Consider the following 23,300-nt stretch of genomic DNA (forward strand, 5'->3'; position numbering starts at 1 on the left):
TAACACCACTCATTGCATTCAAGACAGCTATGGATAGTTAAAAAGTCTTAAGTTTTGCCAACTAACAAGACCAGAAGGACCTTCCATGTCTTTCTTGAAATTTGGAGCCTACTCCATTATCTTCACTCAAGCCCATCTTTCCACTCTGTTTTATAAGGTTCATACTAATATATTGCTTGGCTGAAAATCAAATTTCACAAGAGTGACCTATGGTTGGTGAAGTATTACATTGAGAAGTTGGCAGCCACCCTAGGTTGTAGGAGTGGATCACTACCATCAAAGTTATTGGTCTAAGTTCAATGCATTTTGGGAACCCGTAATAAAGAAGGTTTGGGCAGAAACTTGCAGGTTGGAAAAAGTCTTACATGTCCAAGGAAGGTGTAGAGAAGACTGATGTGGGCCCCACAGCTACGGTCCCACTGTGTTCGTAGGGTAGAAGGTGTTCTAGTCTTCCTAGGGTCAGCTGTTGGTCATTTAGTTGTTTCAGTTATTTGTTTCAGTCTTATTTTGCTCTATTTGTTATGTAAAGACTAAGGGCAGATCTGTCCTTTCCATGTAATGAGCATAACCTATAAATATTAAATAAAGTGGCGGCGGCAGAATATTGAGATTCTGTCATTCCTTTCAAATCTTGTCATCTACTGCTCTCTCTCCACTCTCTCTCTCTCTACTCTTTCTCCTCCTTCCTCTATTCTTTCTCCTTTTTCGAACCTGAAATTTATTAGTGCTCAAGACTGATAGCAGTCTTGAACAACTACATGGTATCAGAGCCAAGTTAGGGTTTCTCATGTGAGTCTAGTACCAGCCGACCACATGAGAATCTCCTAGGACTGGAAGCTGAAAAGGAGTTCGCAGACTGATTCTTGGAGATCGCCAAAAGGGCTAGCAGCTGTTGAAAGGCTTGTCACGGTTGTAGAGTGTTGGTGGTCAGGAAGGATCAAAGAAGACTAGGGTTCGAGTAACCTTGGAAGGCAGCGAACAATATTTCCTTGTAAGTTATTTATTTTCTAAGAGAAGTTCTATCAGAGAAGATAGGTTGAACCTATCTGGAGAGGGCGGCCGAACCATTCTAGGGTTTTCTCCCTTCGATTCTCTAGGGTTTTACAGCAAACCCTACTGTTGGGCCGAACTGCCTTAGCCTTGTTTCTCTCTGCTCTAGGGTTTGAAAGTGATCTTGCGGCAAGCCCTAGTGTTAGACTGAACCTTGCGATCTACCTAGAGCTGTCCTCAAGTTTGTTGTTAGCATTGATCAGATTTTAGGGTTTCATATTAACCCTACTGCAAGTCTATCTATACGGTACTGATTGGATTGTGCAACTGAACTGTTTAAGGACTGATTAAAAACCTAATTCTGCCAAGAATATCAGATCTACTTCTAAGCTGTTTTTCAGAGTCTTTTGGGGTTTCCGAACTCTCTTAAGGGGCGAGAACTCTACGGACAGCTGCTGTTGTGTTTGCTAGTTGGTTTCAGATCAGAGTTGTCCCAGTTGCAATGTGAAAGTTGTGAGTTTGCTAAACATTGTAGAAACTCTTAATCATTGAGTAATAAAAGGAGTAATCGTCCTTTTGATCTTGTGCATACGGATGTTTGGGGGCCATATCACATCCCTTCTATGGGTGGGTACAGATATTTTTTGTTATTTGTTGATGACCATACCCGGTTTTCTTGGGTTTATCTTATGCGTTCACGAGATGAGGTTCCCGCCCTGGCCCAAACCTTTCACCAAATGATCCTAACCCAGTTTGATGCCAAGATCAGAGTTCTTAGATCTGATAATGCAAAGGAATACTTTGCTAAGCCATTGGCTTCTTACCTTCTTAATCATGGGGTTATCCACCAGAGCACTTGCCCTCATACACCTCAGCAGAATGGGGTTGCAGAAAAGAAGAATAGGCACATCTTGGAGGTGGCTAGAAGTATTATGTTTACCTCCAATGTCCCTATTCGCTTCAAGGGTGATGCTATCCTCACAGCAGTATATCTTATTAATCGGGTTCCTTCCCGGGTTCTTGATATGTCATCTCCTTTTTCTCTTCTATACCCAGATGAGGAGTTGTTTACTGTTCCCCTCAAAACATTTGGTTGTACCTGTTTTGTTCAGCTTCTCGAACCCCATCACTCCAAGTTTGAACCAAAGGCCTCCAAATGCATTTTTCTTGGTTATGCACAAACTCAAAAGGGTTATTGCTGCTATGATCCTGTCTCAGGTAAAAGATTTGTCACCATGGATGTCACTTTCTTTGAGGAGACACCATATTATTCTTGGGTTTCTCCTCAGGGGGAGAGCAGTGTGAGTCAGGATTTGGGTCACTTTCTTCAGGGGGAGAGTAGTGCGAGTCGGGATTTGGGTCACTTTCTTCAGGGGGAGCACAGTGAGGGTAGGGTTCATACTTTTGGGGCTGTTCCCTTACCTATTCCGTTGGGTGATGAGGGCTACCATAGTGAGGGTGGTCAGAGGGATCAGGAGTTGAGGGTTTATCACAGGCGATGCAGGCAGGTTGATCCCGGTCATCAGTAGTCCAGGCCAGCTCCAATCTCTTTTGCGGCTCCAAGTCCAGGTATTACAGTCCCAGGGCCCACAGAGACCTCTTCCATTGTTGCCACTTCACCTCCTCCAAATGACCTTGACCTTCCCATTGCTGTCCGTAAGGGGAAACGGCATTGTACCACATCTACAACCCACTGTATTTTCCAGTTTTTATCCTATGATCGCCTATCTCCCTCCTACAGGTCCTATCTCACTTCCGTTGCTAATGTCCCTATTCCAAGAACAGTGCAAGAAGCCCTATCAGTCCCGGAGTGGAGAGGTGCAATGCAAGTTGAAATGGATGCCCTGTTGAAAAATAATACCTGGGAGCTAGTTGATTTGCCCAAAGGAAAGAAACCAGTTGGATGCAGATGGGTATTTACTGTGAAGCACAATGCGGATGGTTCCATTGAGAGGTACAAAGCTCGGCTAATTGCAAAAGGGTTCACTCAGACTTATGGTATAGATTACTTGGAGACATTTGCCCCGGTAGCCAAGATGACCACCATTCGAGATCTATTATCTCTTGCAGCAAGCCACACTTGGCCTTTGTACCAAATGGACGTTAAAAATGCCTTTCTGAATGGGGACTTGCAGGAAGAGGTTTACATGCAGTTGCCTCCTGGATTCTATGATACAGAGGCAGGTAAGAAGGTCTGCCAGCTCAATAAGGCATTGTATGGTTTGAAGCAGTCACCTAGAGCTTGGTTCGACAGATTCAGACTAGCCCTTGGGAAGTTCGCTTATGTACAGGCCCAGTCAGATCATACATTGTTCATCAAGAGGGTGGAGTCCTCTCTGAAATTACTTGCAATATATGTTGATGATATTGTGGTGACAGGAAATGACAGCCATGAGATTGAGTCCCTCAAGCAGCTCCTTCATCAAGAGTTTGAAGTGAAAGATCTGGGTGCACTACGGTATTTTTTGGGTATTGAGGTTGCTAGATCTAAACAGGGGATCTTTGTCTCTCAAAGGAAATATGTTCTAGATCTGTTGGCGGAAACTGGAAAGCTAGGTGCCAAACCTGCGGATACACACATTGAACAGAACCATAGGATTAGTGCAGAGAGTGGGGAGCCTCTTGAAGACAAGGTTATGTTTCAGCGATTAGTGGGAAAGCTCCTATATCTATGCCTCACTCGGCTAGATATCAGTTATGCAGTTAGTGTTGTCAGTCAGTACATGCATTCTCCTAGAACCACGCACCTTCTAGCAACAGAAAGAATATTAGCGTACTTGAAGAGATGCCCGGGTAGAGGTATACTATTCAAGAACAATGGCCACATGAAGGTGGAGGTCAATACGGATGCCGATTGGGCTGGGAGTGTTGATGACAAAAGGCCTACCTCTAGATATTGTGCTCTTGTGGGAGGTAACTTGGTCTCTTGGAGAAGTAAGAAACAGAGTGTTGTCTCCCGATCTAGTGCTGAAGCTGAATACAGGTCAATGGCTAACGGAGTGGCTGAAATTCTTTGGCTGAGATGACTACTTAAGGAGTTGGGTATTGAGTATGAGAAGCCCCTGATGCTGTATTGTGATAATCAAGCGGCTATTAATATAGCACACAACCCGGTACAGCATGACAGAACTAAACATATTGAAGTTGATCGACATTTTGTACGAGAGAGGGTCTCATCACAAGAAGTGTGTCTCCCGTACATCACCTCCAACATGCAGCTGGCAAATATCCTCACCAAAGTTGTACCACGGAAGAAGCTAGAGGCGGATCTATCCAAGTTGGGAATGATAAACATTTATTCCCAACTTGAGGGGGAGTGTAGAGAACACTGATGTGGGCCCCACAGCTACAGTCCCACTGTGTTCGTAGGGTAGAAGGTGTTCTAGTCTTCCTAGGGTCAACTGTTGGTCATTTAGTTGTTTCAGTTGTTATTTGTTCCAGTTTTATTTTGCTCTATTTGTTATGTAAAGACTAAGGGCAGATCTGTCCTTTCCATGTAATGAGCATAACCTATAAATATTAAATAAAGTGGTGGCGGCAGAATATTGAGATTCTGTCTTTCCTTTCAAATCTTGTCTTCTACTGCTCTCTCTCTACTCTTTCTCCTCCTTCCACTATTCTTTCTCCTTTTTCGAACCTGAAATTTATTAGTGCTCAAGACTGATAGCAGTCTTGAACTACAGAAGGGAAATTAGTGCTTTTCAAGAGTGCCCTGCCAAACCTTTCAGTTCACCATCCCTCTTCTCTGTTCCAGCCTTGGTTGCTATTGTTTTGGAAAAAAATGGAGACACTTCCCTCCAGACAATCCTAATGCTTAAAAGAAGCACTGTTTGATGGCTTGGCCCCAAATGTTTACATCCAAAGAAAGACAGTGAATAGGTTAATATTTCCACCTTGTGAACAAAAATTTATTGGTCAAGTAGTTAAGGCAATATGGATAAGAGAAAAATTATCTGTGTTTCGTGTTATTAGTAGCAAATATAGCCAGCCAGATGCGGACTGGTAATTTCAACACTCAACCTGTTCATAGATCCTATGGATCTGGTGTTTGAGAAGGTATAGTGTAAACATTTTTACAAATCAAAGAAGATTCATCAAGAACATACTTAAATGCCCACAATTCACTTATGAAAGGAAAAGATTCAAGATTCGACATTTTGGATGGCTAGTCCTAATGGTTCTTTCTTAACAAAGCCATGTTATAACACCCTTTCTTAACAAAAAGGGTGATAAGATATCGCCAGAAAAAAGAAGACAAAAAAAACAGTCTCAAAAGCTGGACACCCTCCTCCACTCACCCAAGACCCTAAATTTTCCAAGAACCAACCCGAAAAGACAAACCACCCTTAACATTTGTTTAGAAAAAGGAAATCAAATTACACCCAGAAACTCTATGCCCCTCACAAGGCAAGTCATTCCACAACCAACCAACCCTCTAAAACATCCCCAACAACAAATATTACCCTATTACTCATTTTCTCCAGTTGCAATCCCAAGAAGCTCTTTACTCATTTTCTCAACAAGCTTGTCTCCAACTTCAGGCGATATCTGACAGTCTTGATTCTCATGATTTATTGTAGTAAACTCAAACCATCAGTCTCCACTTCAAAGGCCAAGTACCTTTTGCTTCCAACTCCCTAAATTTTCTCCTAGCAAATTCCTCCCATCCAATAAAATATAAGCCCGGAGTTCCTCCATTATGCTTTACTTCCAAGATTTGGCTTTACCTTTTTGTGGCTTTATAACAGAAGCTAGGTTACTCCCAAGGATCTCTGTGGTTATTTTCTTCACAACCGGGAAAAATTGAGCATATTTTATTCATCAAAAAAAAATGAGCATATTTTTAGCAACAAGAGCTCTTCCTTGGAGGCTATCATTAGCAAGAAAGAACCTTGGTAGCTTATTCCCAAGGATCTCCTTGTGCTCTTTTTTTTATTCAGTTTTCTTTTTTTTTTTTGAACAAGGTATCAAAAAGTGATTATGGACAATGAGGTTTTAGCTTCTAAGGTGAGAAGAACATATTTTTTACAAATCACAAGAGCTCTTCCTTGGAGGATATAATTAGCAAGACAGAGAGGACCTTGCTACATTGGCCTCTATGATTTCAAGCGCCTTTGAAAGAATTAATTTCAATAACTTCAATCAACAAGGAGAAGAAATGTTTTTCTCTAGCTTTACAATCTAAGTGCCATTTGTTTTGTTTTTTTTTTTTTTTTTTTTGATAGATAAAAATTCAATTGATTTCATTAGAAGCAAATGATAAATAGTCCATTACAAGCATCCCAATATGAGGCGTGAGGTGCAGCCTCACTAATTAATACAAAAATATCATAAAGTTACAAGTGGGCCCAGTACAACTGATCCCTATTTACTCCTTGTTTAGCTAGAATAAGCAAAAGCATTTGCCTCCCTCCCCACCCATTGTATAGTTACATCCATCTGCTGAGTTATCCATTTGAATTTCTTCATTTCATTTCTGTAAGCCCAAATTACTGAATCTGGGATTTTAGCCAACCCACCACCACCTTGGAATCCCCTTCTATCACCAAATTTTCCAATCCTAACTCTCTTGCAATATGTACGCCTTATAGGGCTGCGTACAATTCTGCCTTTAAGGAGTCTCCATTCCCCACTCATCCTGAGAAAAGTGCTCTTAAATTTCCTTCCTTGTCTCTGATGACCCCTCCTATTCCAGCTGGGCCTGGGTTGCCTTGACTACTCCCATCGAAGTTTAGTTTCAGAAATCCTTCAATGGGAGGAGTCCAAGCCAACCTTGCCTTAACCTTCTACACTGAGCTAGAAGCCACTAAAGGCCAATTCCTCCAAATATCATCAAATGTGAAATTTTTTAATAGTTGCAACGTTTGTAGCCAGTGTATAACCCTGCTCATTACACACTCCATAATTTGTCGTTTGCCCCTTTCTTTCTCTTGGAAGATTCTGGCATTTCTCTCTTCCCACAAGGTCCACACCACTGCTGCTCTAGTGTACCTCCACATTACTCTTCCCCTCTTCTTCTGTAAAGCAAAGGTAGATGGGTCAAACAACATTTTTATCTCCATTGGAATATTCCACCTACACCCAAACAAAGAGAAAAACCAATCCTATATATCTGTAGCAAATGAACAGGAAATTAGTAAATGGTAACAAGATTCACCATCAGATTTGCATAGAGTGAACTAATTCGGGGAAATACACAGAAAAGGCCCCTTCTTTTGCAAATAGTCCAGAGTGTTAATTTTCCCAAGAGCCACTTCCCAATAGAAGGCCTGAATTTTAAGGGGAATCAGCAGGAACCACACTTCTTTACAAGGAAAGGACAGAGAGGAAAGGGACTAACAAAGAGCTTTAAAAAAGGAGGCACAAGAAAAAGAACCTTTAGAGCTTGGGAAACAAATTCTTCTATCTGGACAAGAAAGCTCTAAAGAAACACTATCAGGAAGAAGGAGAAGCTTTGACTGACAAGTTGCTTCCTCATCCCTCAAACCCCTTCGAAATCCGAGATCCCAATTAAGACTCAAGGGCAAAGAAGGAAGAACCAAAAAAATTGAAATGACCTTATTTTTATACAAAGAAATAGAATACAAAGAAGGAAACACCTCCTTTAAAGGTCAGTCACCAAGCCAAGTGTCTTCCCAAAACCGAATTAAACTCCCTGAGCCAACATCATACCTGATGTACCTGAGAAACTGAGGGAGGAGGCTATGAATTGCTTTCCAAGGTGCTGCCAAGGTAACCCTACGCGATACACCAGCGTCCCAGCCATTCTCCAATCTGCCATGTATACTTGCCACTACTTCAACCCACAAATTTTCTCTCTCAAGAGGCCATCTCCATAACCATTTCCCTAACAGAGCTATATTCTTCTTCCTTACATTCCCTAGACCTAAACCACCTTCTTCCTTTCTTTTACACATAACCTCCCATTATATTAAGTGGTCCTTTCTAGTCTCTCCCGGCTACCAAAGAAAATCCCTCATAAATTTTTCTAATTTCTTTTCTTCTCTTGGTGGAATCCTAAAATTAGAGAGGAAGTAGATGGGTAGGTTAGCCAGAGTTGATTTTATCAGAGTGATCCTACCTCCCAAAGAGATGTAACTTCTCTTCCAAGCAGCCAATCTCTTTTTACATCTTTCTATAATTGGGTTCCAAAACCTACTTTCCTTCGGGTTTGCACCTAGGGGAAGCCCTATGTAGTCAAAGGCCACGGGGTGATATGACATTCTAAGCAATCTGCTATCCTATGTAGGACCATCCCCTCCATATTAATCCCTGTTATGCAACTCTTGTCCAAATTGATTTTCATATTTGACACTTTTTCAAACTTCTTGATTAGATTTTTCAATCTCCTGACTTTCCTGATGTCTCCTCCTTCACAAAAAATAATGATATCATCTACAAATTGGAGATGAGTAATTGGAACATTGTCTCTACCCACTCTCCAACCCCAAAAGTCATCTTCTTTGTCTGCCTTAGCGAGGAGTCTACTGAAGACATCTGCCACTAAAGTAAAAAGGAAGGGTGATAGGGGATCACCTTGCCTTAACCCTCTACAAGCTGGGAAAAAGTCTTTTACCACTCCATTAACAAGGATAGAAAAATGACAAGATCGTATACACCCAAGCATCCAATTGCACCATCTCTCCCCAAACCCCCGTTGATGCAAAACTTCTTTCAAAAAACCCCAGTCCACCATATCATAGGCCTTTTCTAAGTCCAATTTGCACACAAAACCCCAATCTAAGTGCCATATGTTAATAATTAATATCTTTTCAAATTTGATTGAACATATAAAATACAAGTACTTTTCATAGTATTATGAATTAAGATACACCATGTAGATATTTTATGTGTACTAGTAAGTGTGCACGTGCTTTGCACATGATGATGATAATGATAGGAATAATGCATCCAAAATGATCTATAAAATTCATGTATTTTTTATTTTTTATATTTTTGTTTTTCACTATTAATCGGATGCATATTGCAAAATCTGAATCTGATTACATAAGCACCTCATATTGAGCTGCAAAGTTTGAGGTATCATTGATAGGCCTACCTACTTGGCTAAACTCTTATTTTTGTAATGTTCTATCTTATTATATATTTTTTGTTCATTTATCAAAAAAATGTAAGATTTAAAGAGAGAATTGAATGACATGAAAATTGTGGTTCAAACTACACTATAAACCTCACAATTAAATAGGATTAAATGCAAAAAATGGGTATTTTAGTCAAAAGAAAGTTCCACAATATTATTCATATTTTTAATAGTGTAAATATGGAGTTATAGATGTGTTCAAGTTTTTCTATATTTTTTTATTTCTGTGTAAAAAATAATGCTGTACATACACTTAGTTTTTGTTTAATATGAAAAATATATGATATTATACATGTACCCAAATGTTATTTTTTGTAAAATTTATGTATTTTATTTTTGTGCTTTTTATAGTTTATTAATTTTTATTATTTAATTATGACATTAAAGGTTTTACCCAAAAGTTGAACTATTCATCATCAATAAAAATAATTCTTGTTTATTACACTTCTTTTTTTAATTTGATTAATAAAAAATATCATAAATGTGTCTATATTTTTACATTTTTTTGTAATTTTCTATATTTGATTCTATTTAAAAATTTTATTATCTAACTATGACTTCATGGGTTGGCTAATTTAATTCAAATAGTCAAATTGCTTAGTCATCACTTGGATAAAGAATGGTTTTGTTTTTTATTAAGTTTTAAAATATATGGGTTTATATTGTTAAAAGTATTGGTCATAAATCTAATTAGTAGCATTTATTAGTGAAAAATAACTTAAATATGGGATTTAATAAGAGAGGATGGGAGTTAATACCTTAAATACAAGAATTAATGAGAGAGGATTAAATGAGGTGAAAAACATTAATTGAAATTATGTTTTCAACCTTCATAATTAGAAATGTACTAAATAACAAATGTGGGCATTTTAGTCAAGAAAAGTCCCACCTTCATTCGTACTTTTTATAATAGTATATATCAATGGCTCTATGCAGTATCCAGTATCATATTATGTATTTATAATGTACACCAGGCATGGGCATGTGAAGCATATGGCAACTAGAAATCATAGCTTGCGAATCTCATATGCAAAGCATTACTTAGATGGACTCATAATTACATTTAAAAGCAACAGAAATGAAAATACAAAGGAATCAAACCTCTGAAGATGGAGTGTCAAGCAATTCACGGCCCAAAACCAGCTCAAGAGGAAAGCGCACAGGCTTATGCAGCTTGGTGCTTCCTTGGCTTCCATAGGTGAATCGCATTAGGTGCAGTATCATAACCTTCGAAAGTGTTTGTATCTTTACGGACTTGCTAGCACTGACCACCCCAGCCTGAAAGTGTCCATTATTAGAGATCTTTAGTACAATTAATGTTTATTCTCCTATTTGCGTACCCTTGTATAATTTTAGGAGTGAGAAGAGATCCAGAAATTAAACTTCATATTCTCATAAAATGGACAAATGGAAAAGGTTAGAATAAGAAAAGGTGGAATCTTTTTTATAGAATGTGATTGGGCACTGTAGAGAACATTGATGTGGGCCCCACAGCTGTGGTACCACACTGTCCGTAGGGTAGAATGTATCTAGTCACAGCTGTGGTTATTTTGTTGTTCTGTTATTTCTAGTTTCAGTTTTATATTGGTTGTTATTTGTTAGCAGTTATGATGTAAACACCAAGGGCAGATATGTCCTTTCATGTAACCAGCATAACCTATATATATTAACTTAAAGCGGCGGCGACAGAATATTGACATTCTATTCTTCTCCTCAAAATTTGTGTTCTATTGCTCTTCCATCACTCTTTCTTCTACATCTTCTTCACTTTCTCTTCTCATCGAACCTAAAATCTCTTAGTGATCAAGACTGAATAGCAGTCTTGAAAACCTACATGGTATCAGAGCCAAGTTAAGGTTTTTCATGTGAGTCTAATACCAGCCGACCACATGAGAATCTCCTAGGACTGAAAGCTGAAAAGGAGGAGTTCACAGACTGATTCTTGGAGATCGCCAGAGGTACTAGCAGCTGTTGGAAACTTGCTAGGGTTGCAGAGTGTTGGTGGTCAGGAAGGATCAGAGAAGACTAGGGTTCAGGTAACCCTAGAAGGCAGCGAACTATTTTTTCCTTGTAAGTTGTTACTTTTTAATAGAGCTTTCAGAGAAGATAGGTTGGACCTATCTGGAGGGGAAGGCCAAACCATTCTAGCTCTTCCTCTCTTCGATTTCCTAGGGTTTTACATCAAACCCTGGACCGAACTATGTTTCTCTCTACTCTAGGGTTTGAGAGTGATCTGCGGCAAGCCCTAGTGGTTGACTGAACTCTGTGATCTACCTAGAGCTACTCTTAAGTTGATTGGTAGATCCGATCAGATTCTAGGGTTTCTTATTAACCCTACTGCAAGCTCATCTATATAGTTTGGACTGTGCGACTGAATTGCTTCCTTTCAGGACTGATTAAAACCCTAACTTTCCCTAGCATATCAGTTTTGTTTTAAAGTTGTTCTCAGAGTTCTAAGGGGGTTAGAGATCTACGGACAGCTACTGCTGTGTTGGTTAGTTGGTTTTAGATCAGAATTACTTCGGTTTTGTGCACATACACTGAGAATACAGATCAGGCCTATACTGTTTTGATTGTGATTGGTGATTCAAGTACTGTTTTGAGACTTGACAGAAATGGAGTCTAAAATTCAGGCAGAAGGCAGTCTTGGGAACATCAGTTATGGTGGTATTTCTGAGATGGGTGGTCAAATTACGACCATAAAGTTTGATGGATCAAACTATTTGGAATGGGCCCAATCAGCCATGATGGCTATTGGTGGAAGAGGTAAATTAGGGTACCTCCTGGGAGATATGAAAGAACCTTCCAAGGGAGACCTGACATATACCAAGTGGATGCAAGAAAACTACTTGGTTATGACATGGCTGTGTAATTCTATGCAGCCTCATATTAGCCGGAATTATTTATGGGCAAAAACAGCTAAGGAGATATGGGATGTTATGAAAGAAACTTACTCCCAACCCCTTAATGTTGCCAGAGCATATGAATTGAAATGTGAAGTGAACACCCTTAAACAAGGAGAGAAACCGGTATCGGTCTACTTCTCTACCTTGAAGTCCCTGTGGCATGAGATTGATCACTTAGAGACTCTTGAGTGGGAGAGTCCCAAAGATGCTCAAACCCATAGAAAGCACATCGAGACAAACAGAGTGTTTGAGTTCCTGGCGGGACTGAACTCAGAATATGATATTGTGAGGCAGCAGATTTTGACTAGAGACAATGTGACTCTCTCTCAGGCTTACTCATTTGTACATAGTGAAGAAACCAGAAGGAAGGTTATGATGCAACCCATATCAACCTTTGTAGCGGCTACACCCAAATCAGGGGGTGATTCAGAGAAGGACAGGAGGAAGGAAGACAAGAAGGATGTAGTATGTGAACATTGTAAGAAACCCAAACATACAAAAGAGACATGTTGGAAACTGCATCCCCACTTGGTTCCTGCGAAGTTAAGAAACAAGAAGGGCACTGCTCATATAGCCATGAACACTGATTCAGCATCCTCATCTGGCACAAAAGGAACATCTTTGGAGACCTTAGCTGCAGTTCGGGCTGCCCTAATATAGCTAGAAAAGGAGGTTGGAAATTTAGCTCAGCCACCGCAGCCTCCATCAGCCCCTGTCACATCTGCCTTCGCCCATTCAGGTACTCGAGCTTCAGCCTATCATGCCTCAACTCCAGGTACTACTGAACCTTGTTGGGTAATAGACTCAGGTGCATCTGATCACATGACTAGCTTGCCTTCACTGTTTACTACTTACCATTTGTCTTCTGGTAGGGACAAAGTATCTATTGCTGAGGGCTCCCTGGTTCCTATTTCTGGGAAGGGTGACATCAAGTTTTCAGATACTATCTCCCTATCATCTGTTTTGCATGTGCCTAAGCTTGATACTAACCTTCTTTCAGTCAGTAGTATTACCAAGCATATGAACTGCTCAGTAAACTTCTTCCCTGACCGATGTGTTTTTCAGGACTTGGAGACGCAGAAGGTGATTGGGACTGGCCGTGAGACGAATGGGATCTATCTGCTCGGGGAGCGGTTTCGTCAGGGAGAGTCAGTAGAGAAGTTGTCTTTTGTTTCTAAGAGTGTGAGTCCGGTTATGCTTTGGCATAACCGATTAGGTCATTTGTTTTTTCGATCTTTACAAAGTTTGTTTCCTACTTTATTTGAGTCTATTGAGTTGTCTCAGCTACAGTGTGAAAGTTGTGAGTTTGCTAAGCATTGTAGAAAGCCTTATTTATTGAGTAATAAAAGGAGTGATAATTCTTTTGATATTGTGCATACTGACGTTTGGGGGCCTTATCATATCCCTTCCATGGGTGGGTACAGATATTTTTTGTTATTTGTTGATGACCATACCCGCTTTTCTTGGGTTTATCTCATACGTTCACGAGATGAGGTACCTTCCCTGACCCAAAATTTTCACCAAATGATCCTAACCCAGTTTGATGCCAAGATCAAAGTTCTCCGATCTGATAACGCAAAGGAATACTTTGCTAAATCATTGACATCTTATCTTCTTCATCATGGGGTTATCCACCAGAGCTCTTGCCCTCATACACCTTAGCAGAATGGAGTTGCCGAGAGGAAGAATAGACACATTTTGGAAGTGGCTAAAAGCCTCATGTTTACTTCCAATGTCCCTATTCGCTTCTGGGGGACGCTATCCTCACGGCGGTATACCTTTTTAATCGGGTCCCTTCTAGGGTCCTTGATATGTGATCTCCTTTTTCGCTTCTACACCCACGTGAGGACTTGTTTTCTATTCCCCTTAAGACATTCGGTTGCACTTGCTTTGTTCAGCTTCTCAGACCCCATCCCTCCAAGTTCGAACCCAAAGCCTCCAAATGCATCTTCCTTGGTTATGCACAAACTCAAAAGGGTTATTGCTGTTATGATCCTGTCTCCGGGAGGAAGTTTGTCTCCATGGATGTCACTTTGTTTGAGGGGACACCCTATTATCCACGGGTTGCCCCTCAGGGGGAGAGTAGTGAGAGTGGGGGTTTGAGTTCTTGCCTTCAGGGGGAGAGCAGTGAGAGTGGGGCAGTTCCTTTACCTATTCCATTGGGTGATGAGAACTGCAATGGTGAGGGTGGTCAGAGGGATCAGGAGTTGAGGGTTTATCACAGGCGATGCAGGCAGGTTGATCCTGATCATCAGCAGTCCAGACCAGCTCCAATCTCATCTGCAGCTCCAGGTCCAGATACTTCAGTCCCAGAGCCCACAGAGACTTTCCCTACAGATGATCTTGACCTTCCAATTGCAGTCCGTAAAGGGAAACGACATTGTACCACATCCACAGCCCACTGTATTTCCCATTTTTTATCCTATGATCGCCTATCTCCTACCTACAGGTAGTTTATTTGCCAAAAGGAAAGAAACCAGTTGGGTGCAGATGGGTATTTACGGTGAAGCATAATGCAGATGGATCTATTGAGAAGTATAAAGCTCGGTTAGTTGCAAGAGGGTTTACACAAACTTATGGCATAGATTACTTGGAGACATTTGCACCGGTAGCCAAGATGACTACTATTCGAGTTCTCTTGTCCCTTGCAGCAAGTCACACTTGGCCTTTATACCAAATGGACGTGAAAAATGCCTTTCTGAATGGAGATCTGCAGGAAGAAGTTTACATGCGTTTGCCTCCTGGCTTCTATGATGCAGAAGTAGGTAAGAAGGTCTGCCGGCTCAACAAGGCTTTGTATGGTTTGAAACAGTCACCTAGGGCTTGGTTCGATAGATTCAGACTAGCACTTGTGAAGTTTGGATATGTACAAGCCCAGTCAGATCATACCCTATTCATCAAGAGGGTGGAGTCCTCTTTGACACTATTGGCAGTATATGTTGATGATATTGTGGTCACAGGGAATGATAGCCATGAGATTGAGTCTCCTAAACAGCTTCTTCACCAAGAATTTGAGGTGAAGGACCTTGGTGTACTCCGGTATTTTTTGGGTATTGAGGTTGCTAGATCCAAACAGGGGATCTTTATATCTCAGAGGAAATATGTCCTAGACCTGTTGGCAGAAACTGGAAAGTTAGGTGTCAAGCCTGCAGATACACCAATTGAACAGAATCACAGGATTAGTGCCGAGAGTGGGGAGCTTCTTGAAGACAAAGTTATGTTCCAGCAACTGGTAGGAAAGCTCCTATATCTCTGCCTCACTCGGCCAGATATTACTTATGCTGTTAGTGTTGTCAGCCAGTACATGCATTCTCCTAGAACCACACATCTTCTTGCGGCAAAAAGAATCTTAGCCTACTTGAAGAGATGCCCAGGTAGGGGTATACTTTTCAAGAACAACAATCACATGAAGGTGGAGGTTTATACTGATGCAGATTGGGCTGGAAGTGTTGATGACAGAAGGTCTACCTCGGGATATTGTGCCCTTGTGGGAGGAAACCTTGTCTCCTAGAGAAGTAAAAAACAAAGTGTGGTCTCCCGGTCAAGTGCTGAAGCAGAATACAGGTCCATGGCCAATGGAGTGGCTGAAATCTTATGGCTAAGATCTCTACTTAAGGAGTTGGGTATTGAGTATGAGAAGCCCCTGATGTTGTACTGTGATAATCAAGCCGCCATTAATATAGCACATAATCCAGTACAGCATGACAGAACCAAACACATTGAAGTTGACCGCCATTTTGTGCGAGAGAGGGTCTCATCTCAAGAAGTATGCCTCCCTTACATCACATCCAGTATGCAACTAGCCGACATTCTTACTAAAGCCGTATCAAGAAAGAAGCTAGAGGCGGATCTATCCAAGTTGGGAATGATGAACATATACTCCCAACTTGAGGAGTGTAGAAAACATTGATGTGAGCCCCACGGCTGTGGTACCACTCTGTCCGTAGGGTAGAATGTATCTAGGCACAACTGTGGTTATTCTGTTGTTCTGTTATTTCTAGTTTCAGTTTTATATTGGTTGTTATTTGTTAGCAGTTATGATGTAAACACCAAGGGCAGATATGTCCTTTCATGTAACTAGCATAACCTATATATATTAACTTAAAGTGGCGGCGACAGAATATTGGCATTCTGTTCTTCTCAAAATTTGTGTTCTATTGCTCTTCCATCACTCTTTCTTCTACATCTTCTTCACTTTCTCTTCTCATCGAACCTAAAATCTCTTAGTGATCAAGACTGAATAGCAGTCTTGAAAACCTACAGGCACATCCAGTTTCTGATCAAGGCACACCCCTAATGTGCCATGTTTCAAAGGACACAGTACCCCTATGTATTAAATTTTACTATCATAAATAAGAGTATGTTTTGCCCTTTCATGGTGATGTACGTCATTTGCAAAAAATATAAACGTGATGTGTCCCCCTTTTATTTGACAGATAGCTAGCTATTCAATGAACAGTATTACACATTTTCAAGAAAGAAAACAGAGTAATAAATAACATCATTTATTAATAGTGTGAATGTGGTAATTATGATGAAATATACTCATTAAAGGCAAGCATCACTTCACTGTTCAAAAAAATATAAACATTACTTCCCAATTTAAACATGATTAAACGGAGCATAAACCTCAATTACCGCTGAATACAAAATCCAATACATATTTAGCTACTTAATGTTCACCCAATAAGAAAATAAATTGTACTGCACCAGAAATAAAAACCATTTCCAATGAGAAAAGAGGTTGGGGTCACTTATTAAAAAAAAAGGAGGTTGGGGATAGATACTCACTTTGGTTTAGTCCAAATAGATCATCAATTTAAACTACTGTTAGTTCTACTTTCTTTCATAACAATTCCATGAGGAAATTCCAGTCTCAAAAGCTCCCATCTAGTCATCTCAGAGGCATAGTTAAAGAAAACAGTATTAAAGCCATCTCCCAAAGGTAGAATGCCTTAAACCTACCAACAGAAAGTTTTTGGAATCCTGGCCATAATGATTACATACCCACTTCGCATTCAGTAGTGTGTTATAATGTGTTAACGGATTCAAAGAAATCTCTCACCTTCAAGGACTAAAACCTAGTTCCTTTTTTTTTTTTGATGACTTAAAACCTAGTTCCATAGGTCATGTCCTCAAACCAAGTTCATAAACTGAGGATTCTTTGAGAAACTACAAAATCAGTTATCCCAGTTACTTCCAATTTGAGTTGGGAGAGATTGCCACTGTGTGATCAAATGAACCGCTGCCAAAGCTTCTTTAATGGAGAAGCTTTTTTCGGGTACAGAGAAAATTTACAAGTTCAGATGAAGTAACAGAAGATAATATCTGCATCAGAACTAACGATCTTGAATGGTTCCCACTCAATGGCTCAATATATGGAACCCTGGCTAATGAAAACCATCATTACACAATTTGCAAAATGTTATAAAACCTTAATTGTATATCAACACTTCTATTACCCCCCCCAATCATCTTTTTTATTTCAAAGCACAGTCAGCCACCATGGGAGACAGAACCTCTAGTTCTCCTTGTCTAGCTAAATCAACTAGACTATTGGATGATCTCTTCACCCAGTTTAAAATTGTTTCTGCTTTCCATTTCTCTAGCCAGGTATTGCCCTTCTATCCTCATTAGAGTAAACTTGACAATAGTTTTCTACTGTGTTCTAATATGAAGCAAGTAAAAGCAGCCAAACACACAGGTTATATGTCATCTGGAAATCTGAGCTTGAGGTGAAACTTAAACACTAACTTTTTTATTCATTTTTTGGAGAATTAGAAAAAGGAGTGAGTAACAACTTCTTAAGGTACCTTTCCTGATGCTGATATTCGGTACCCCTCAAGTGTCTCTGGGGCAGAAAACAGACGAAGCGCATCCTCAATAGTACGAACAGCTTCAGGAAAAATATCAAGGTGGAGCAAAAGGAATGGTTGAACTGTGGCAGAGGCCTTGTTACCTATAACACACCCAAGAAAAACTTGCTTCATAATCGCAAATTCGCAACAAGTCAACAAGAAAAGCCTAATTTTTTGAAAAATTAATAATGATGATGAATAATTCAGAATTTTCTCCTTCCACCCCCTCCCCTCCAAGCTGAGTCAGTTCAGTCAGACTAACATCAATTTTATTTGACAATGAACAAACAGGTATACACAAATCACAAGCATTTACCCACCTCTTGCCTTAACTACACTTCTTAATTGTCCTCCAAAAATTGCACTTAGTTCTGATGGAATGAAGCTCTGGGTTCTCGTTACTGCAGACTTGTTCTTTGGTCCAACAGTCTCCCAATCATCATCTTCTGTTGTTGATACAGCTCCACCTGAGCTTGAAATTCCTTCAAGCTTGAGTAATTCATCATGCATCTGATCCATGACAAAACTTAAAAACTCCTGAGCATCTTCTTGTCTGGAAAAGGGGTAAATATCTTCCTAATTAATTATCAGAAAAGTATGATGTCATTGAGCCACCTATTAGGTGGATTGCAGGAAAAGGAGCTATGTAGTAGAAAATTATTATATAACAATAATAAAGAAAGAAAATGAATATGCTAAACAAGCTCCAAGTACCAACCTTGGCCTGCCTGATATACAATATGGCACATCTGGAGTAAAATTTTTAAGAACAGGTTCAAACATGGTAGGGCTGAAAGGCCTCCCAGTCTCAATAACTGTCATCTCTTTCTTCTTCAAGTTTGAATCAGTTGGCATGTCAAAGTCCGAAATGAACTCAACAAAAGCACATAAAGTAGGGCAGCCAATCTGGGGCAGGAATGAGAATTAATAATGCAACTATGGAAGTGCTAAGCTTATTGTTAGGAAAATAAATAATTCTATAGTCTATTTTTATATGTAATCGTTTAGACTATCAAGTGCATAATACCATCTTAATGGAAGTCAGAAAAACTAAAGGTTCCTCAAAAGATCAAAACCTTGGGGATATCGCGAGTTCTTAATTCCTGAAAAAGCTGAACAAATGGAGTACAGGATAGAAGAGCCTGCAGCGTAGCATTGAGAAAGCATAAATTTCCAGAGTTGATTAATCCTCGTGGCAGTAGATCTTTAACAACTGCAGGTGGGTGGTTCAGTGTCTTTTGGATATCCTTTCTAGAAGCTGGAACTGTTGTTGAATCAGCAATTATTTCACCTGGTTTGCAGTTAGATGTGATGGGAAAACTTCTGTTCAAGTTTCCACTTTCAAGCCCATGCTGTCTAGGGATTGTTGGTTGCTTTGTAGAATCAGCATCATGAGAAATACATAATGAATTGAACTCTACACTAACTCTTTCAAATTCTTTTACCCCATTACTATGGGAAGAGCAATCAGATGTATTCTGAATACTTCCATTTTCTTTCACACTTTCTGGTGCTGTTTGCAAATTATCATTTGACGTCTTAACAATCTTAATTGCATTATCCTTCCCAACCACTTTTGATGGCTGGGTCTCTTTTGACCCTTTTGTAAAATTAGTCCTTACGGGTTCACCATTCAAACCACCCAAGGATCTTATGGTCTCAAAATCCAAGGAACCAAATTGGAATTCTTTCTTTTCTGAAGGTTGTACTGCATTCTCTGATGACTGCTTCTGGAATGACCTAACCTCATCTTCAGTGAATGATCCAAATATCAAAACCTGCTTCAGTGACAGGAAACCAACAATATGTAAATCAAACAAAGAATGGTGTAAATCTGCTATAATTTTTTAGGGTGCAGGAAGATGATTTTCCTGCTTCAGTTAGTCATACATGACATGGCGAGCATAACTGACATCAGGTTAAAAAGGATTTCCACAGATTATTAATAAATGCATTGGCAGAATTGCATAGAAAATGCTTAGACCATCACCTGTGCATTTAATAACCTACAGGCAATGCCCTAGGTTAGTGATGCATCTAAAGTGGTCAGTGGTCACCCACCTGGGAACAACTGGGCAATGCCTATAACAAGAAGGCTGTACATAGTTCTTTTTTTATCAGCAAAGGCTGTACATAGTTGAAGCAACCCTACAGCATTTTCGTTTTTTTTGGATCAATTACAGCATTTTCATTTCACCTTTTCTTTTTTGTTGAAGCAACCATACAGCATTTTCGTTTTTTTATCAATTACAGCATACAGCAATTAAGCTTGTTGTAATACTTATAAGCTATAAATTAATTTTTTGTATGCTATAAAGTATATATTACAGAAATTTAATTATATTGAATGCACATCAAAGGAATATGTAAATGAAAGAAGAGAGTTAGAAAATAAAAAGGAAAAAAAAGAAAGAAAAAGGCGATCATCATAGTGTTTGTGACTAGGCTTACACAAAAGAAAAAGTAAAAGACAAGCAGATAAGTTGGACAAAATAAGCATTGACATGAAAAACTAGTCCTAAATACTGAAAGGAACAGTTCAGGAATCAGATAATCTATCACTTCCTCATGGTGAAAGGATAAATGTATGCACAATTTATTGAAGAAAATACAAAGAACTGCATGATAGGAACCAGAACAAGGCCCAGAAGAATTCGGGCCCAACAGCACATGTACCAGGCCTAGCATTCCCATCCGGCCCAGTTAGTTCAACCCAACAGCTAAAATCTGTTGGGACCCAAACACTCCCTCCGAACCCAACTATAGGAGTGGAGCAGGCCACCACCAAGCAGCATTTCACTAGAAGACAAAGAGGCTAGCGTGGCACGCGGCAGAGCCTCCCAGAGTTAGTTACACTGCCACCAGAAGATATTTTCTCCATGATTGCATACATGTAGGCCAGCCATATAAGGCCCTGATCATGTAATAAGTAGCGTGAATGAATATCCCTTTCATCTCTCTCTCTGAGTCATTCTCTTCCTACCTTTCCCCTTTCCCTCCCAACTTCTGTTTCAGGAGGTTAAGCCACCCTCGAAGGGGCTTCCGAGGTGAGCAGTAACTCACCAAATTGGTATCAGAGCTTCACGATGCCACAGACACGTTCCACTACCATGGATGAAAGGGTCGACCAGCTTGAGGTTGGATTTCAGCAATAGTCTGACGAGACCAGTCACCAAGCAGGAGCGGAAACCTCTGCTTCCAGTAGCCAAAGAACAGGGTATTACCCCACCGGAAAAGTCACTAAGATCAACTTTCCCAACTATTCCGGTGGAGATCCCATTCCTTGGATCTTCCAAGCAGAAAGATATTTCGAATACCACGAAACTCCCGCCCACCAGCGTGTCTCCATCGCCTCCATTCATCTAGAAGGAGACGCGATTCTATGGCTCCAGTGGTATCGCCAGAATCATCCCCAGGTAACTTGGGCGGAGTTCACCGAAGCTTTGTGCATCCGCTTTGGGCCGACGGCATTCGTGGACTACGACGAGCTGATCACCCGATTGAAGCAGACTGGAACGGTAGCAGAGTACCTGCTCGAGTTCGAGCGGATGGCGACCAGGGTACACGGCTAGCCGGAGAAAGCCTTAGTAGGATGTTTTGTGGGAGGTCTCAGAGAGGATATCCGTCTGGAGGTGAGGGCTCTGCGTCCGACGACTGTTATGGCTGCGGTGGGATTGGCTCGCCTGCAAGAAGAAAGAATCGACAACCTTCGTAGAGATAGCAAACCGACCTACCCGAATTTGAGGACTCCTCCATGGGTCGATCAGCAGCCCATGAAACCGGCTAGGGATCATCAGAAGCCCATATTGCCCCGGCCCACTATGCACTTCAAACGTCTCTCATGGGCTGAGATGCAAGCCCGACGTGAGAAAGGCCTTTGTTATAACTATGATGATAAGTTTGGACGGGCCATAAATGCTAGGTCTAGTGGGTGTTTCTCCTACAGATAGAAGAACCGGAAGAGACAGATCCAGAGCACTTAAATGACTGTGAACTGATTCCAGACGGACCAGAACCTAACAGGGCCGAGATCTCCTTACACGCCCTCATGGGCCTCACCTCTCTTCGGTCCATGCGCGTAGAAGGAAGATTGGTGGGCCGGACCGTGATGATTTTGATTGACAGTGGCTCTACCCTGAATTTCATCACTTGTCGTTTGGCTAAGCAGCTAGGTATGACCATACAACCCACTCCTCTCTTTTCAATCCATGTGGCTATTGGGAGTCAGATGTCGTGTAATGGTGTATGTAAGAAGGAAAAAATCCTCATACAGGGCCATAATTTTGTGGTGGATCTCCACCCATTGGATTTCTCGGGGGCTGATATTATTTTGGGGGTTCATTGGTTGCGTGGCCTAGGCCTTGCTCTATGTGATTGGGCCAAAACGACAATGGATTTTCACCAGGATGGCCAGTCTTGTCATTTACAAGGGGTGCGACCCCCTAGTCCACAAAGTGACACTTTAGCCTCCATGATGCGAGCCTCCAAGGATGCTGGCCAACCCATATTTATGTACTTAGGCATTCGGCCCACAGTCCCAATTCTGAACAACCAGGGCTCTGTTCACCCCACAGAAGCCCAACACAAGACCTTACGATCGATACTCGATCAGTTTGGCAATGTATTCAAGGAGCCGAACCAATTACCTCCACCCCGGGCTTGTGATCATCAGATACCTCTCTTACCCGATTCTAATCCGGCCAATGTGAGGCCATATAGATACCCTTACTTTCAAAAGCTGGAAATTGAGAAGGCAGTGAGAGAACTATCGGAAAAAGGGCATATACAGACCAGCACCAACCCTTTTTCATCTTCTGTACTCTTAGTAAAGAAGAAGGATGGTAGTTGGCGCTTTTGCGTAGATTACCGAGCCTTGAATCAGATTACTGTGAAGGACAAGTTTCCTATACTCCTCATTGACGAACTACTAGATGAGTTAGGAGAGGCACGAGTGTTCTCCAAATTAGACCTGCAGTCCGAGTATCATCAAATTCGGGTCCACCAGGCTGACATCCACAAGACAGCCTCTAGGACCCACGATGGCCATTATGAGTTTTTGGTTATGCCTTTTGGACTCACCAACGCCCCCTCCACCTTTCAAGCCCTCATGAATGACATCTTCAGGCCATTTCTAAGGCGATTTATTCTGGTGTTTTTCGATGATATTATGGTGTACAACAAGGATTGGGACACACATATGGAACATCTGAAACTCACCCTCACAACTCTAAAGGGGCACCAGTTACATGCCAAAATGACAAAGTGTTCCTTTGGACAAGGACAAATTTAGTACTTAGGCCATGTGGTTGCAGCAGGTCGGGTCATGGCAGACCCAGAAAAGGTAGATGCCATCCAGAAGTGGCCCCAGCCCACTACTATAAAGGCTCTGCGAGGCTTTCTTGGGCTTACCGGATATTATAGGCGCTTCATTAAGGGGTATGGGCT

General features: G+C 40.9%; 1 protein-coding gene across 8 annotated transcripts in view; it reads right to left on the reverse strand.

The window, feature by feature from the left end:
* The window catches only part of LOC104593041 (ubiquitin carboxyl-terminal hydrolase 24-like), a 31,529-nt gene that overhangs the window by 1,728 nt on the left and 6,501 nt on the right, over positions 1–23,300 (reverse strand). For 5 of the 8 annotated variants that reach the window (XM_088899918.1, XM_088899919.1, XM_088899916.1 and 2 more), the window contains 5 exons: positions 18,932–19,633; positions 18,574–18,761; positions 18,176–18,408; positions 17,811–17,956; positions 10,193–10,369 (listed from right to left, as the gene is read on the reverse strand). In XM_088899918.1, the coding sequence (XP_088756044.1) occupies positions 10,193–10,369; positions 17,811–17,956; positions 18,176–18,408; positions 18,574–18,761; positions 18,932–19,633 (1,446 nt within the window). Of the gene's footprint in view, positions 1–6,632; positions 7,008–10,192; positions 10,370–17,810; positions 17,957–18,175; positions 18,409–18,573; positions 18,762–18,931; positions 19,634–23,300 lie in introns of those variants that run through there. The other 3 variants (XM_088899913.1, XM_088899915.1, XM_088899914.1) reach the window with 1 other exon arrangement.

This window comes from Nelumbo nucifera, chromosome 3 (genome assembly GCF_055504915.1).
Source record: "Nelumbo nucifera cultivar China Antique chromosome 3, China Antique-T2T, whole genome shotgun sequence".
NCBI lineage: Eukaryota > Viridiplantae > Streptophyta > Magnoliopsida > Proteales > Nelumbonaceae > Nelumbo > Nelumbo nucifera.